This window comes from Ovis aries, chromosome 12 (genome assembly GCF_016772045.2).
Source record: "Ovis aries strain OAR_USU_Benz2616 breed Rambouillet chromosome 12, ARS-UI_Ramb_v3.0, whole genome shotgun sequence".
In the NCBI taxonomy this organism is placed as follows: Eukaryota; Metazoa; Chordata; class Mammalia; order Artiodactyla; family Bovidae; genus Ovis; species Ovis aries.
Window position 1 is genome coordinate 46167511 of NC_056065.1, and position 16893 is coordinate 46184403.

General features: G+C 57.5%; 3 protein-coding genes across 4 annotated transcripts; all 3 read right to left on the minus strand.

Moving 5' to 3' along the window:
• On the minus strand, positions 1–8169 carry ZBTB48 (zinc finger and BTB domain containing 48). 2 transcript variants are annotated; one of them, XM_027975696.3, is made up of 11 exons: positions 8094–8169; positions 6806–7502; positions 5876–6117; positions 2977–3088; positions 2300–2392; positions 1895–1981; positions 1570–1724; positions 1043–1179; positions 806–970; positions 453–541; positions 1–361 (listed from the first exon to the last, which is right to left on the minus strand). In XM_027975696.3, exons 2-11 carry the CDS (start codon positions 7493–7495, stop codon positions 65–67), a joined length of 2067 nt encoding a protein of 688 aa, XP_027831497.1. In that variant the 5' UTR covers positions 7496–7502; positions 8094–8169; the 3' UTR covers positions 1–64. The 2 variants fall into 2 exon arrangements, with proteins under 2 accessions (XP_027831497.1, XP_027831496.1); XM_027975695.3 differs by having other exon boundaries at positions 2977–3091.
• A 303-nt stretch (positions 8170–8472) lies between these two features.
• LOC132657447 (taste receptor type 1 member 1-like) lies at positions 8473–10493 on the minus strand. The gene is made up of 2 exons (XM_060395957.1): positions 10481–10493; positions 8473–9710 (listed from the first exon to the last, which is right to left on the minus strand). The coding sequence occupies exons 1-2, from the start codon at positions 10491–10493 to the stop codon at positions 8647–8649; spliced, it is 1077 nt and encodes a 358-aa protein (XP_060251940.1). The 3' UTR covers positions 8473–8646.
• LOC101116416 (taste receptor type 1 member 1) lies at positions 8473–16889 on the minus strand. The gene is made up of 4 exons (XM_060396526.1): positions 16422–16889; positions 14556–14862; positions 12067–12828; positions 8473–11610 (listed from the first exon to the last, which is right to left on the minus strand). Exons 1-4 carry the CDS (start codon positions 16610–16612, stop codon positions 11368–11370), a joined length of 1503 nt encoding a protein of 500 aa, XP_060252509.1. The 5' UTR covers positions 16613–16889; the 3' UTR covers positions 8473–11367.
• Positions 16890–16893: the final 4 nt, after the last annotated feature.

Below are 16893 nucleotides of genomic sequence, written 5' to 3' on the forward strand. Positions count from 1 at the left end.
TCGAGTCCAAAGCCCTGTGGTTTATTGGGGACTGGGGCCAAGTGGACCGTGCACGGGTCGGGGGCTATGTGTCACAGTCTTCAGGGATGGCGGCCGTGATGATGAGCGAGGGCTCCATGACGCCCGCGCCCGCGAAGCTCTCCTCCGCACACAGTCTCTGGCCAGGGAGCTGGGAGGCCAGGCTGCCATGGGCCAGTGACTCCACAATGACCTCGGCTGAGCCCACCTCCAAGTCGGGGGGTGGCTGGAGCGCCACCACCACCATCTTCTCGTCCTCAATGACCAAGTTCCGGAGCTTGCGCTGCCTGGGATTATAGTTCTCCACCCGGTCATGGATCTCCATGTGCCTCCGCAGGTGGGCCTAGGGGTTAGGGGGACTCAGGCTGGGTGCAGAGGGAGGAGGGTTCAGGGGCCCGAAGGGGCAGGAGGAGGCAAGCCAGCCCCCGGCCTACCTGCCGGGTGAACTTATAGCCGCATTCGGTGCACTCGAACTTCCTGACCCCCTTGTGTCTCCTCACGTGCACGCGCAGCTGCTCCACAGCTACAGGAGGGAAGGGCGGGGGTTAGAGGAGGGAGGAAGTGGGTGGGCTTCTCGGGCGGCACCCTGAAGTCACTGCTGCCTGGGGCCCTCGGGAGCCTCCACCCACTCCCTGCTGGCAAGAGGGTTCTGCTGCCAAGGAATGTGGGACAGCCACTGCTGCGCCCGGCCTCTCCCGGGGACCCCTCCACCTCTGACCAGGGGAAAGGGCCTAGCCCTCTCCGCCCAGGGCAGGGCAGGGCGAGGGCCTCACACAGGCCCAGGTACCTTTGAAGGTCTTCCCACAGATCTGGCAAAAGTGGGGCCGGCCCTCCTGGTGGCGGCTGGCCACGTGCCTCAGCAGGGGCCCCTTCTCCGTGAAGCGCTGCTCGCAGAACTCACAGCTGAAGGGCCTCTCGCCAGTGTGGGTGCGGTTGTGCTTGTCCAGGCTGGCTGTGGGGAAAAGGAGAGGGGCTCAGCCGCCGGGCCTCAGCCCCGGGCCGGGGAGGGGCCGGCCTGCCTCACCTTGGGTGCGGAAGGTCTTGCCACAGAGGTGGCACTGGAAGGGCTTCTCGCCTGTGTGCGTGCGCAGGTGCATGTTGAGATTGGCCTTCTGGGTGAAGGCGTGGCTGCAGAACTCACAGACGTATGGCCGCTCATTCCTGTCCAGGCGGGGACACAGGCATCACCAAAAGAAGCCGTCCCCTTGGTGCCCCTGCAGCTGGGAACACACCTGATCCCAGAGCCAAGGAAACAGGCCAGGCTGAGGCCAGCCTGCCTGAGCTGTGAGAATAAACTTGGGTTCCCCGGGGAAAAGAGGGCATGAGCTCCATCCCGGGAGCCATGGGACACCAGGACTCTGCCCAGGGAGGCCCAGAGCCTTGTCCTGCCTGAAATCTCTGCCCCCAGACTGCCTGCCTGGCAAGCTGCCTCATCCCTCAGGTCCTCCCCTCCAGAAAGGCTGCAGGCTTTGGACACAGGGGCACTCTGGCTCCTGGGAGTGGCAGCAGGGCCAGGCCTAGGGAGGACGGCCCCGGGGAGGATGGTCCCACCTGTGTTTGGCCTTGATGTGCATTTGCAAGCCATTCCGGCTCGAAGCCCGGTGCCCGCACTCCTCGCATACAAACAGCTTCTCCCCACGGTGCTTGAATGCCTCATGCAACTGCAGCTCCGTCCGGGACAGGAAGCACTTGGCACAGGTGGGACACTAAGGGACAGAGTGGGCAAGGCCAAAGTGAGGAGCAGAGCCGCCCTGGAGTCCCTGCCCTGGGAAACCGCACAGCCTGCCCACTCTAGACCAGCCACACCGCCTCCCTGAGCTGGCTCCCGGCATCGCAGCGGGCCCGGCCCCCATCCTTGGCGCGGCCTGGCACTTACCGCATGGGGCTTGGGGGCTCCATGCAGCTTGATCATGTGACTCTGCAGGTCCTTCTTCTGCATGAACTGCTGGGAGCAGGAAGAGCACTGCAAGACAGGTCACAGTCACCTCTGAAGCCGCCAACACCACTGGAAGCCGGGTCACCCCAGGGCTACTGGGGCAGGAACCCAGAGGCAGGGCCCAGCCTGAGATGCTCAGCCTCGACCAGGTGTGAAGGTCACACCCAGGCAGAGGCTGAGGTTGTCCTCCAGTGACGGAATCCTGCCCAAAGACACAGGAGCACTGGGCAGGTAGGAAGGAGAGGCCCCGACACCATCCCACATGAAGGGCTAGGCAAGGCGGGTGGGGTGGAGATCCTGGGGCCGCCCCTCGGCCTCCAGCCTTGGGGACAGGCCGAGCCTGACCTTGTAGGGCATCTCCCCCGTGTGGGACACCATGTGCACCCGCAGCTCCATCCTCCGGCGGAACGTCTCCTGGCACACGGAGCACGTGAAGACCTGGCAGCGTGAGGGGCAGGCAGGGCTGGCGTCACCAGGGGGAGGGCCTCTGCCCGGGCTGCCACTCACTGCTGACAAGGGTCTGCCCAAGGGGGTGGGGGTGCTAGGGTGTGAGAGGGCAACACATAACCTGCTTGCCTGACCGTGACCATTGCTGAGTGCTGCAAGCCCACCACGCCAGGCTGGGAGTCAGACCAGGGACAAAGGCTGAATGGCCTCACCTGTGACCCCCACCCTGACTGGTGACCAGCCTCTAGGAAGCAGGGTTTAGCCCACCAGGGGAGTGGGGGCAGGTGGCCAGGTGGCCTTTCTCAGCAGTTACCCCCCTTCTCCAAACCCCAGGAACCCCAGGCAGGCAAACCCAAGATACCTCCTACAGTGTCCCTTCTGGACTTGTCCCTTCTGCCCTTGGTACCTGTGTCCCCACTGTCATACTAGGGAGGGGACCAATGACATCCAAGGACCCTGCGGCTCTCAAGTCTACAGTCCTGTCAGGCCAGTCCCCTGGGGGCCCCTCCAAGGTGGAAGAAAGACAGAAGCCAGCGTGCACCTGCCCAGCAGGACCCCGGCTGGCCCTCAGGTACCTGTTCTGAGCGGTTCATGCAGTTCCGGGCTTCATGCTCCAGGAGGTTCTCCTTCCGGAAGTAACACTTCCCACATTTGGGACACTCAAAGGGTTTCTCCCCAGTGTGTTTCCTGCTGGGAGAAGCCATGGGGTATGGAGGCTGAGTGGACTTGCCGCCCTGCCTCACACAGGGCCCGCTCTGGCACCTCTGCTGACAGTGCTGAGCTGCCCGCGCTGACACCTGAGGCTCTCCACGTGGCTGGTGAAGCTGTGGGGTGCATCCAGAAACCCTCCTCCCTCCCGGAGACTCCGCAAGGGAGAGGACAGCTCCCCACTGTAGGGGACACCCCAGAACCACAGGCCGCTGGGAGGCCCAGCTGCAGTGTCTCTCCAAAGGTAGAAATAACCTCTGGGCCCCGACTCCCTGGAGAAACCTCTCAGCCTGCCTGGGATTTCTGTGAGCTTGGCCTTCGAAACTATGGCCACAATCTGACACCTCGCCTGGCCTCTGGGCTACCACCCAGTGCGGCTGCACCATCCCCAGGCCACTGCCTGGGCCTCCTACCTGGTCCTGTGCTCCACGCAGGCCTCCCAACAAGTTTTCACTTTAGGAGTCAGATGGACCCTTGAGGATAACCAAATCTCATCACCTTACTCAACACTTGGAATCTGGCCCTGAGAAAGGCCTGTTGCTGCCCCTTACCTTGCTGCCTCCCTCCCACCCCAGAGCCTCTGTTCCAGCTCCCCTCCAGCCCAGAGCTGCTCCCCAGCCATCTGCAAGCTTCCTCACTTCCTCTGAACCTGCTGGGTAGTCTCCTGTCTTTACAATTGCAACCTGACCCGACCCTCAACTCCCCAGGTGCTCCTCCCTAGCCCTCCTATCCTTTTCTTTTTTCCCATGGCACTTCTAGCCCTTCAGCACACTGCAGAGTCTCTTATCTGGTTGTTCAGGGTCTCACCGCCCTGCTGGAAGGCAAGCTCCACAAGGCCCCTTTGTTCTGTTCATGAAGGTATCTGAAGCACCTAGCCACCTGGCAGACAACTCACTGAACTAAGTGAACCCTGACCTCAGAGCCCAGAATGGTGTGGGAAGAACACTGACAGCCTGCCACAGGCACTCTTCTCTCATCCCTGCTGATATACTGACTGTCCCCCACCCACAAGACCTCAGCTGGCACCCCCTCCTAGTTCTTAGGTCAGTCCAGTGGCCTACAGCATAAGATGAGGACAGGGCTGGTACCTGCACCCAAGTTTCACACTAGGGAGTGTGCAGGCAGACAGAGGTCACCCCAGGGTGACTGGCCCAAAGGCTCCACTAGCAGCAGCTGCCTCCAGAGCAGGGAGAGCAAGGGGCCTCTGTCCTCAGTTCCAACTCCATTCAGTCACCAGGGGCCTCTGAGAGTATTGTAGTGAGAAAACATGCATGGCCCAGCCTGGCTTGGCAAGACATCTGTCTGGGGCTGAAGAGGGACAGAAGGGGAAGGTACATCGCCTAGCTGCCCTCCATGCAGGCCCTAGGAAGAGCAAGGCCACGGGAGCAGTGCCTTCCACAAGGATGCGTGGGATGATGGGAATACTCCAATGCTCCACGTCCATGCTGTGGCCTTCGTTCAGCAGCAGGGGCTGCAAGTAGCTACTGAGCACTTGAAATGAAGCTAGCATGACTTAGGAACTAAACTTATTTAATTTTAATTTCTTTTAAGTTAAAATAGCTTCCTGTGGAATCTGATTACCTTTGAGAAATGGAGTATCTCCTGCCAGATCAGTAAACAAGGATGTCACAGGCACCAGTCATTGTAGCCCTCCAAAGAGAGCCAGTGAGACCTAAGGGAACTCAGAAGAATACTTGCTATCTGCAGCCATCAAAAGGCAGCCACTTCCTGAGGTGAGCCCCAACGACACTCAAGATGTGGAAAAACACAGCATACTTGTCCCAGACAGCTGAGGTACATATCCAAGGAGTGAGTTCAGTGAGCCCAGAAGCTTACATTATTCCCATACATTAAAAAGTGCACAATTCCTTAACTTGGGATATCTCGTTTTCTATAACAATAATCTTTTGATGTTCAGACTATATACCCTTGGTTTCAAAATTTTCTATATAACCTGGCTCCTCCCTTCGCTTCCTCAGAGCAGTTCTCTCAGGGTTACTTGAGATGCTGCTGCCTGAAGTCCTAGAAATTCCCACTGAATAAAACATAACTCTCAACTTTTAGGTTGTGATTATTTTTTAAGTCAACACCTTACTGGACACAGCAGCTTTCAACAAAGGGTCCCTAGTGCTCCGCTGACACCTGAGACTTAACCTGTCTGCAGAAACGCAGGCGGCACCCACCCTACAGATGGACATCTTAGCCCCAGGCCCATGCTGCCAGGCTTCAGTAACACCTGTGGTCAGGCCTCAGCCACAGCATGGGCCCTCAGGCTGCTCTCTCCTCCTCGGGAGAAGCCTGCTGGAGGTCAAGGTCCACAGTGAGTGGAGCCTGATGTAACAGCTGCTTCAGGCTGCTTCAGTCCTGTTAGACTCTTTGCGACCCCATGGACTGTGGCCAGCCAGGCTCCTCTGTCCATGGGATTCTCCAGGCAATAATACTGGAGTGGGTTGCCATGCCCTTCTCCAGGCGATCTTCCGTCTCTTACATCTCCTACATTGGCAGGCATGTCCTTTACCACTAGCACCAGCTGGGTGTCCCCAGACCCGCTCCCAGCAGAGAGCTCACAGGAGGGGGAGGAAGAAGGAAGCCATCCAATGTCAGAGTCTCACTCCCCAATGGTCAGAGGATACCAATGCCAGGCACTGTGTGGGTCTGAGATGGCACCCCAGCCCCCCTACGTGGGCCACAAGTGGGGAGCGTGGGCCCCCTCCCCAACACGGGAACAGCAGATGGGAAAGGAAAATAGAAAAACAGAACGTTTACCTGTTGTGGACTTTTAGGTAATATTTGCTGAGGAACTTTTTATGACATGTGGGGCATTCAACTGGCACCGCTGTACCTTTTCTGTTCTCAGCAGGCTCGGCTGCCAGGGAACCTGCACTCCGGGCCGGCTCGGCAGCACAGGGCTTTCTGATTACATTTGCTTTCCTCTTGCTCGGCACAGTCTCAGTTTCAGAATCATAATCGCCATCCCCGTCGTCCTCAACTTGAACCACCACCTCCCACTAGAGCAGAAGAGGCAGCAGGAGGGGGTGAGGTCACCAAACTGAATCAGCAGGGGTTCTGGGGATGGGTCTACAGGGTGGCCAGCTCCATCCAGTTTCATCCCAAGTCCCAACCCAGGCCTGTCCCCGGACGCGTCCGTTCCTTCATCAGTGCCTGTTCCCTTCAAGGTCCCAGGGCAGCAGCAACATCCCAATCCCAGGTTTGAGGGCAGAAGCTCTGTTCGTGGGTAACTGGAAGTCTGCCTGGATTTCACTTCCCTGGGGAAACACCTAATGCTGCCCACATCTGCCCCAGGAAGCTGCCAACCACAGACACAACTGGCAGGAAAGTCAGCCTGAGGCTGTGGGATGGAGCTGGCTTCCTGCATTTGGAGATATCATATCCGACTCTGCAACCCCATGGACTGTAGCCCGTCAGGCTCCTCTGTTCATGGGATTTCCCAGGCAAGAATACTGGAGTGGGTTGCCATTTCCTTCTCCAGGGGATCTTTCTGATCCAGGGATTGAACCCACATCTCCTGCCTTGACAGGCAGATTCTTTACCACTGCGCCACCTGGGAAGCCCTATATTTGGAGAAAGCCTATTCTAAACCCACAAAACAGACTGTACCTTTGGGTCCAGATTACCCCTGCAAAGTATCAGTCCCTTCTCCCCATCTCCCCTTCTCCAACACCCTGAGCACAATACCTCATTAGTCCCGCCCTGCAGCTGGACACCTTCAGCTTCGAAGGGCCTTGGGGGCACTTTGCAATCCTCAGGCTCCTTGTCCCCAGGGGGACAGAGCTTCAGGGCCTGCTTGAGTTTCCCACGGAGAAAGGACGGGCTCTCACTCTGAGCAGGGAGGCCAAGCCGGGGCCTCTGGGGGCTGAGACTACCGCTGACCTCCGGATCCCCGGGAATTTGACCCAGAGTCCTTGAAACTTCCTCCTTCTCCACACCCGCAGACTCCTTGAGGTGGCTGTTCACATCCCGGGGGGCAGGTTTCCCGAGCCCACTCTGGCCACTTGCTGGCTGTCCCACTGAGGCTTTGGGCTTGAAGCTCTGGCACAACTCCACAGCCTCTGGCACTCGCAACTCCCTGGCTGCCAGGAGCACCTGATCCCGGTTCCCCGAGGTGAGGGCGAGGTGGCCGGTGTAGAAAAAGTCCAGCAGGAGGCCAAATATCTCGGCAAAGCCCGCAGGGAGGACGACACTGCCCCCTGAGCCATCCCCGTAGAGGCTCTGGAAGAAGTGGCTGCAGCAGGCAAGAACACTCCAGTGTGCCTTGAACACCAGGCCCCCCACATCCAGGGTGGCATCGCAGTACTGGCCCCGCTCCCGCTGCTTGTTGAGCTCCTGCAGAACCCTCACGCTGTGCTGGACGAATGAGCCGTCCATGGTCCCTCTGAAGGGAAGAAACACGGCAGTGACACTGACCAGTCCAACCCAGAGGCAGCAAGAGAAAGCCCCTGGAGCTGAGGCCAGGGTAAAGGGAGACAGATTCTATTCATTCACGTTTATTACAACCAGGACTTAGATCAAGGTTAGAAGGTGCAAGCTGAGGCAGGAAGGGATTGAGAGCCTCCCTGGGGGCGGGGTCCAACCAAACAGGCCATATCGGGGGTGGGCAGAGTGTGGGTGACGGGGGTGCGGGAGGACTAGGTGGGGACACAGTCGCGAAAGGGTGCTGGTGGGAGGAAATCAAAAGTTTGGGAAAAGAGGCGCTGAATCAGCGCGAATTTATCAGCCTGGCACAGCGAGAGGACCGGAGGCAGGGGAGGACAGTGACTGCAGACAGGTGAGAGGAACCCACGCCGCGCCCACACGTCTCGAGCAGCCGGGCGGAAGGCGGCCGCGGTCACACTCCATCAGCAGTCTCGGCGGCCCACAGCGCCCCCTCCCTCGTCCCTTGCCCCTCACCCTCCTCACCCTGGCCTATGCTCCCTATGCCTACCCCTCCAACCCCGAGCCAGATAGCCCATACAACCCCACTGACCAACTGCCCCGGCCGTACGTGCCCGGCGAAAGTGCAGAGACGCCGCCGTCGCCGCCGCCGGACGTGACGTCAGGGCGCGCCGGCCGGGGCGGGACGCCTCGGGGGCGTAGGCCTTTACCTCCGAATCCAGCCCCTGGAGGCGGTACCACATAATAGCAGCCAATGGGATGGAGAGAGAGGCAGGACCAGTCCAGTTCCCCCCGCCCCTCGGCATTGGGCCCGCCTCCCTGGGTTGCCTAGCAACGCCAAGCGGGCCTTTCCGTCTCTGCCCTGCTGGGAGTCCGGAGGTTCCGCCTGCGGTTAGCCAGCCGCACAGCGCCCCGAGGCTTGAAGAGGCAGCGCTCTACCGTCGCCCTAGAGAGGAAGCGCTACGAAGATGCACATTTCACTTTTTTATTGGCAGCCGGCGCAGCCCGGACTGAGCCCTCCCGTGGGCTTACACTTCGCACGCCAAGGCTGAGGAGCCTCCCGGACACCCCAGGTCCTGGACGCCCCCGTTCCACCTTCGCCCCTGAGTCCGCCCCGCCAGGCTTGACCATGCCCGATCCAGTGGTCAGGTGGAACCACAGCGCCTGGTGTAGTCCTGGATGGAGGCCTGGAAGTGCTCGGTGCTGTTGAGGTCTGGGCGGCACAGAATCACGTAGCACTTGGGGAGGAAATAACCACTGAAGCCGCCACTCAAGCTGCTCAGCATCGCCAGCGCGTTGGCCGCGGGCAGATACTTGCCCTGATAGACAGTGGCCATGGTGAAAAAGGAGATCCAGGACACGAAGTTGAGGAGCAGGCTGAAGGTGACACATTTGGCCTCATTGTAGTTCTCTGGCAGGTCCTTGCCTAGGTAGCTGCAGGCAAAGGCGCTGACCGAGAGGAGGCCATTGTAGGTAACAGCCAGCATGAAGCCCAGTGAGTTAGCCTCTGTGCAGCCAAGCACCACCAGTTGAGGGAAGTGCTTGTATTCCCTGGTTGGCAGCGGGGTCCACACTGCAAGCCAAATTAGGCAGATAAGCAGCTGGATTGTTGAGCTGATCATCACAAACAGGCCAGCACCATTGTTTTGGACCCATGCACGGAAGAAGGTGGGTAACCTGGCAGAAAACTTAAAGATGAAGACAAGTTGGAAGGAGCGGACCGTCAGGCAGGACAGGAAGATGGCAAAACCGAGGGAAAAGAGGCCTTGGCGCAGTAAGCACGTGGGCAGTGTGGGCTCCCCAAAGAAGCCATAGAGGCCCCAAGTCCCCCCTGCCAGGGAGCCCAGCATGAGGAAGCACAGTCGGCCCCCAGCTGACCTCACCACGGGGGTGTCTAGGTGCCAGGCAAACAGGCCAGCAGTCCCAGCCACCACCAGCAGCAGCAGCGTATTAGCTGCCAGCAGTACCAAAGAGACTGGCTCATGCCACGTCAAAAACACCACAGTGCGTGGGAAGCAAGTCTGGCTTCTCTCAGGTGCCCACTCTTCTTTCCCACAAGGCCGGCATCTATAGGGGTCTGGAAGAGAAGGTGGAGAGGGTTCCTGAGAGCCAGGTGAGGACAGCAGGAAAGGGAGGCTGTACAACCCTTGCACTGGAAAAGCCCCTGATGCTGGGAAGGATTGAGGGCAGGAGGAAAGGGGGGCAACAGAAGGTGAGATGATTGGATGGCATCATCGACTCAATGGACATGGTGGTGGTAGATTAGTCGCTAAGTCGTGTCCAGCTCTTGCAACCTCCATCAGCAGTCACGGCAGTCTGACCCTTCCGCCCAGCTGCAAGGGTAATCTGCAGCCTGCCAGGCTTCTTGAATCCATGAGTTTGACTAACTCCGAAAGACAGAGGAAGGCATGGACAGGGAAGCTTGGCGTGCTACAGTCCACAGGGTCACGAAGAGTCAGACATGACTTAGTGACTCCACAACAACAACCCTGCAAGGTGCTGGTGGGGTTGTGGCCCAGGAGCTGGGCTCTGCCAGGTGCAGCAAGATGAGGGTAGCCCTGAGTGAGAGTCCCCAGGCCATGTGTTTCCTTAATAAGCCTGTGTTAATTACAGATCATGGAGACACTTGGGTCAGTTCTGTGTGACTCCAGATCCCAGAAGGAGTTGGCAAGCCAAGAGGTCATAGAGGGGGCCTTACCCTGTAGCTCCACCTGCACCACCCTGAGGCTGTGTTCCAGGGCAAGCAGCCAGCCCCAAAGGGAGCCCTAAAGGAAGGGCATTTTCATCTCTCCCAGGGCTCTCTCCCTAGCCAAGTCCACCTTCTTGAGCTGCCACTCTGGTTTCTCTGAGTTGAGTTGATTCCTTCAGTATGGAAGAGATGCATTCCCACTCCCACCAAGATGGTAAAAACAAAAGGCATGTGGCCCCTAGAGTCCAGCTCTGGGCTGACCCCTTAGCTACCTCTGTCTGCCCTCTGACCTTGAACTTGCATCGCGGGATGGAAGAACTTTTTGTCCTGTCGCAGACATGCTAGTGTCTGCATTCAAGCCAAGCTGTTCAAGGCACCGGGTGTCACTGGCACAGTCAATAGATGGGATTTCATACAGATAAAATGGGAAGAAAAAAGAAAAGAAAAAAAAAGGACAATATGGGAGGGTACAAAGGGAATGAAACTCACATCTGTTTGGATAAAGATGCTGAGTTTAGGATAAAATTGTCTCTGTAGGTGCTGGGTTTGGAGCTCTCTTAAAAAGAACACAGCTAGATATGAGGCCGTCAACTGTTTCTTTCTGCTTGATCAGAACTCATGTCTGGTGGAAGGTGTCCTCCAAACTGTCCCTAACTGACAGCAAAGTGACCAGGGCCGTGGTTCTGCACACGTGTGGCCCAAGGGAGGTGCTTCCATTTGTTCTACAAGTCCTAGGAGTGCTGGTGGTTCACCCACTCATCACTGGTCACTCACCACTCTTATTGAGGAAGGTTCCCGCCTCACAGGGCACACACTCAAAGCAGCAATGGTGGAAACCTATGATCACTCTCTGGTGGCCTTCAGGACAGTCCCTGGAACACACAGACGTAGGCACCTGCAAGAAGCCATGGTGTTCTGCCGTCACGTGGAGATGCTCATGTCAAGGGACCCTCACACATGGGATGGAAAAGGGGGTCGCTGGGCATCTGCCCTCACAGCTCACTCCCAGAGCAGAGACCTTGGTCATGTGAACCAGCAGCAACTGGGCATCTGTCTTTCTGAGCCCTGGGAGCTTCCCTGGCAGGGCTGGGGAGAGCCATAGCAGACTGGTACCTGGAATCCAACCTCGTGTTCTGTGTGAGCTGTCAGCACTGCCCCCAGGCTGCCCATCAGGCAGTCATCTGGTGAGTGACCACGTCCCTGTTACCTGGTTGTTGTTTCCATGCCACCGGATTTTGGTCGTATTTATGTCCAGCGACACTGAAAATGGAGAGGAGGAGCCGATGACCCTGAAGGTCCAGTTGGGGCCGCTCCAGTCCCAGGCGATTATGTCATAGTTGCTGAGGGTATTGCCATCGTCATTAAATGTCACAGCGTTTTTGTGTAAAAGGAACTTCACCTTGCGGATCTGCTCCAGAAGCTGAAACAAACAGGGATAACAGAGCTGGTGCCAATGACACCGGCTGCTCCTCCTGGGTCCTTCCAGACCCAGATGGCCCAGGAAGCAAGTGCATGGGGCCTTGCTGAACTTCTACCTGAGGCATTTCAGCCTGCCTGGGAGTTCTGGTCCCTTCCTCAACCCGCCCCCCCCCCACCCCCCGCCAGGAGGCCCCTTGACCCTCCTAACCAGCCTCCTGAGTGAGAGAAGTCTCTAACAAGGCAGCCCTTTGCAAAGCTTTCAAGTCCTGGATCCGAGGCCTGGTGGGTGGGTGGAGCCGCAGCTCAGAGAAGACCAAGAGGAGCCTCAGAGAAGGGATCAGCCTCTAGGGGTCAGCCTTTGCCCTCCGCCCCCAGCATTTAGGGTGGCTGAAGAGTAATCACACTGCCTACCTTAGGAAGGCAGACAGTGGGTGCCAGTGTCTGGTAAGTGCCTTACCTGCCAGGGATAGACCCAGCCCCTCGAACAGGCTCCAGAGGAGCAGCCCAGGAGCTGGTGGAGGCCATGGGCCACAGCGTAGACAGCCTGATACGCGTTGTAGGCAGAGCTCATGGAGAACTCTGCTAGTGCGGGCATCGCCTGTGCCGTGAAAGCCCAGCATTCTGTGCACAGCTGGTTGCTGGTGCACCAGGAGCCCTGGGGGCAAGGCCTGAGAACTCCTTTGTTGGCCTGTACATAAGCCTCTTCAAACTCCTTCAGGCCAGGGACCTGCCTGTGCGGGATGGCCACGCCCAGCACTGTGCCGATGCCCTGGATCCCAGGCACACTGCTGATGTGAGTAGAGATGGCCCAGTCTTCTGTTGCGATCCACACCTTGGCAGTCAGTTTGGCCAGCACCACGGATTCAAAGAACACCCTGGCCAGCTGTTTGCCAGAGTAAACTACTACGACGGTGGTCCTGGCTTGGACCAGGCAGCGTATCATGCTCTGCATCCGCTCGTCGCCCGGTCGGGCAGAAAAAGGCACAATGTCCCTGAAGGCAATACAGATGCCCTGCCGGGTGACCTGGTACTCCAGCTCCTGTATCCCTACCTCCCCGTAGTCACCTTCGCCACCCACAATGGAGATCCAGACCCACCCAAACTTCTGCAGCAGCAGCACCAAGATGTCCACCTGGTGTTTATCACTGGAGATGGTGCGCAGAAAAGAGGGGTAGAGCCGCCTCGCGTTGAGCACCATGCTGCTGGCTCCGTAGCTGACCTGTGGAGTTCAGTTCAAGTTTAGTGGCATCAGCCTCAACTGAGGGCCCCCCAGGGCCAGCCCTGTTCTTGGTGCAGGGACAGGGGAGCGGGAGGGGAGGGAGAAGGGGGATGGAGATGAGGTCCTGGACTGGGGTCTCAAGCAGAGCACTGCTAAGTTACCTATGGATAAGGGAGCAGGTCCCCAGAGAGAATTCTGGGAGAGGAAGGAGACTCTGGCCTGTGGACAAAGTGAACGCAACCTGCAAGCAGCGAGTGAAATGGTATATGTGTGGGGCCCTCCAGGGACTTCCACTTGGCTGGAAAGCTGGAGGGCAGATCCAGGAAGGAGAGCATGAGCCTGTGTATTCCGTCAGGGCAGGAAGCCTTAGCCCCTACTTAGCCCCTACTCGGCCTAGCTGAGGTGCTAGGGCTTTACCCCAAGGCCACAGGGAGCACCTCAGGGTTTAGGCAGCAAAGTGACATCAAACTTGTAGAAGTGTATCTCTGATCAATGAGGAACCTGTTTAAAAAGGCTCAAGGCCAGAGTCAGAACTCCTAGGAGCTGATGGAATTATCTAGATGGGAGAGGATTGCAGTCTGTTAAAGCTGGGGCAGTGGCCATAGGGAAAGGAGGGACCTGGCAGTGGTTAGGGAGCCCCATGGCAGAGCCATGGTGATGGGCTAGACGTGGAGGCAGGGAAGGGAATGCAGCAGGCACTGGCTTCCTTGGAGACAGTCATTCTGGCAGACAGGCTGGGGAGGGGATGTAGGAAGACAAGAGGCTTTTGTTATGGGGTAGGTAAGTTCATTTGGGGCCCTGGTGGCTCCATTAAGTGAAGGCACCGGGTGAGCCTCTGGAGACAAAGCTGGTTCTCAGGAGTGGAGATGGAAGGTGGAGATGGGAATTCAGCCAAGGCCTTTTGCTTGCCTGAGAAGGGGAGCGGTCTGTACTAGACAGTCACTTCCTTGGGGGGGGGGATGGAGGGGGGCACAGAATTCCCTAAAGGAAACCAAAAAGGAAGTGGCACAAGGGAAAGGGGGAGTCATAAATGCTGGGGGAAAGTGTCAAAATGGTCAAATGTGTTGGAGACCTAGTGGCCCTCCACCAGTCCTTCTCAGCAAGACCTTGCTGGTTCTGCCTTGGGGTGGTCACTTGACCCATCTCCAACCCCTACCCAAGCCACAGTCATCACCTTCAAGCACTGCTGGAAGGACAGAGCCCAAGGCCACGGAGGGAGGAGTAAATGCAAAGAGAGAAGCAAGCAGGAATGGAGACTCTGCAGAGAAGTCTCCTTGGAAGGATGAGTCAGCCAGGCTGAGCGGAGAAGTGCCCGGAGGATGGAGGGGGACAGGGCAAGTCTGTCAGCAAAGGAGGAGGCCCAGGAGAGGCTGACGAGCAGAGGAGGGGAGGGACACCACACAGCTGAGCCTGAGCCTAGAGGAACGGACAGGAGGAGGATGATGGGGTAGATGTGAAGCCTGTGGGGTGATGGGACAGCAGGAGAAGAGAGACGAGCAGACGTTTCCGAGGAGAATGGACTTTCCAGTGAGCACAGAAGCAGGGAGATCTCGGAAGCAGCACCTGGAGAAGAAGGAACTCCAGGCTAGTGACTCAAGAGCAGTGACTGCCCAGGAGGTCCTGAAGTCCAGACCTACCTTGGACACAGCAGCTCCTGCACACCCACCCCAGCCCACGCTGGACTTGCCAGGAGGGGAGATGAGCGAACTGTCAGGGCCCCGGCTTACCAGGGGCACCAGGAAGGGGCTCAGCAGGGCTGCAGTGGTAAGAGCGTGCTTGGTGATGTCAGGCCCAATCACCGCCACTATCGCAGGGGAAAAGTCAGCAGGGTCTCCCTGGATCTCCACATAGCGCCTCCCCAGTATGCTCAGTATGCTTAGCGTGGCATACATGTTCGCTGAGTCTGAGCACACATCGTACAGCTCGTACCCCAGGGTGACATTGGGTAGCAGGACTGTGGAGTTGTTTATCTCCTCGATGCTGAACCGCATGGCCTGGAAGAGGTGGTAGCCATGGCCATTGAAGCTGTTGGACCTGTAGGGAAAGCCAGACTGAGAGCTAAGAACCTCTGGTCTCCTGGAACCCCAGACTTGGGGGCAGAAAGGAACCTCTGAGGTCATCTGTCCAGCCCCTACAACCATGACCTCAACATGGGCCCTGGACCACGCACACAGTTCTGCTGACAGGCCTTGGGAGAGGTAGGGGACAAATTGGAAAAGTATACATACCATGCCCCCCCCCCCCATAAGCATATTAGGATCAAAAGGCTCCTAAGGTCTGTAGCAGAGATATCTGCTATATTAGGGTTCTCCAAAGAAACAGAACCAAGATGAGACACATATGTATACATCTCTCTAGCTAGCTAGCTATATATACGCAGAGAGAGAGGGAGAGAGAGCAAACAAAAGAGAGGACTATCTTTTCCCCGGGATCTCCATCTTTTCTCTTAAGACCTTCAACTGATTAGGTGAGGCCCAACTACACTATGGAGAGCATCTGCTTTATTGATTTAAATGTTAACCACGGCTAAAACGTTAACCACATCGCAGCAACATCTAGACGTGTTTAATCAAACACCTGGGCCACAGGCCCTAACCAAGTTAACACATGAAATTAACCACAGTACGTGCTTATACATGGTTAACTAGTACCTTTCACTGGGACACTCGTGATTGTGGTGGGGGCCTGTGTTCCCCATGGCCTCTCTGGGAAACACAAACATGAGCACGCTAGGGCCATGACTCAGCCCTGCTTGAGGAATGTGCCAGCCTGCTCCATTTCCCAGCCTCCCTGCCTCTTGGGAGGCTCCCCCATCATTCCTACCACTTCTGTCCTTGAGTCACTGGAAGGAAGTGTAGTACCTCCTGCCCACAACAGCCCTTCAGTCACCTGAACCTGGTTTTTCATGTAGCTCCTCCTCCCTCAAATTTCCTCTTCCCAGGCTCCCAACTGTAGCTCTTTGGGCCAGTCCTCCCATGCCAGGCTTTCTAGAATCTTCCTCCCAGGCTGGCTGTCAGGTATGCTACGTTTCGGGCCACTGAGCCATGAGACATCCTCGAGCTGGCCAAATCTAATACTATCCCCTTTATAAGAAAAGCAGTTGGTTTTTTTTTCCTACCTAGACTGTCCACTTCAGGAAGGCACCAACCTAAGTCATTCAGGCTACTGAAGCATCTTCTGCTATCCGTCCCACTTCCCTCCCCCTGGAGACCTATACTAGCCATCTGAAAGACTATGGATGTGAACTGGGGAGGAGTCGGGTAGGGAAGGAGATGGAAGAGGGAAAGACGCCCTTGCTTAACCTTTGCCCTCTAGTTGTATTACAAAGCCAGGAAACAGGTGACCTGGAATTATAATACAAAGGACTCTTAACAGCCAGGACAAAAGAATGTGTTAAAAGTGCCAGGGAAAGGCTGGCCAGCCCTTAAAGGTGGTAGCTTGGCTTTAGGTTGGGTAGGGATTGCAGGCAGTCCAAATGGTCACTCCAGAGATAGAACCCACAAGGTCTTGCAGAGGCAGGCTGGCAGAGGACCCATAGGCACAGGGCCCCCCCTCATCCCAGGTGACAGTTCTGCTTACCTCCCCCCACTCACCTGTCACAGAAGGTCACCGTGGGTCTTCCTCTCGCCTCTAGAGGGGCACTGTGGAGAGGGAACATGCCTGCAAGCAGATAATCCCCAGGGAGGCTGAAGTCGGGGGAGGACGGGGTGTTGCGGCAGCTGAAAGCCCAACAGCAGGAGAGGGAGAGCAGCAGGCCGACCAGGCGCACCCCCCAGAGTGACATGCTGGCCAGACAGCCCTGCGCCTGGCATGGCCGCGCCACGCCCTGTGACCAGGTTGGGCCATTTAAACAGAATGGCCAGCAGTTGCCCAGATGCTTTCCAGTTTCATGCAGGTCAAAGGGGGTGGGATTAGAGCCCAGTTGTAGGGCTGTTTGCCTCTGCCTTCCGGGCCTGCGGTCTCCTCAGGAACTGGGCAGGGTAAGGGCGCAGGTGCAAAGCAGGTGGCACCCACTGACCCTTCCTCTGGACGGTTGTGGGTTCTGTCCTTGCTCTGGTGCCTGTG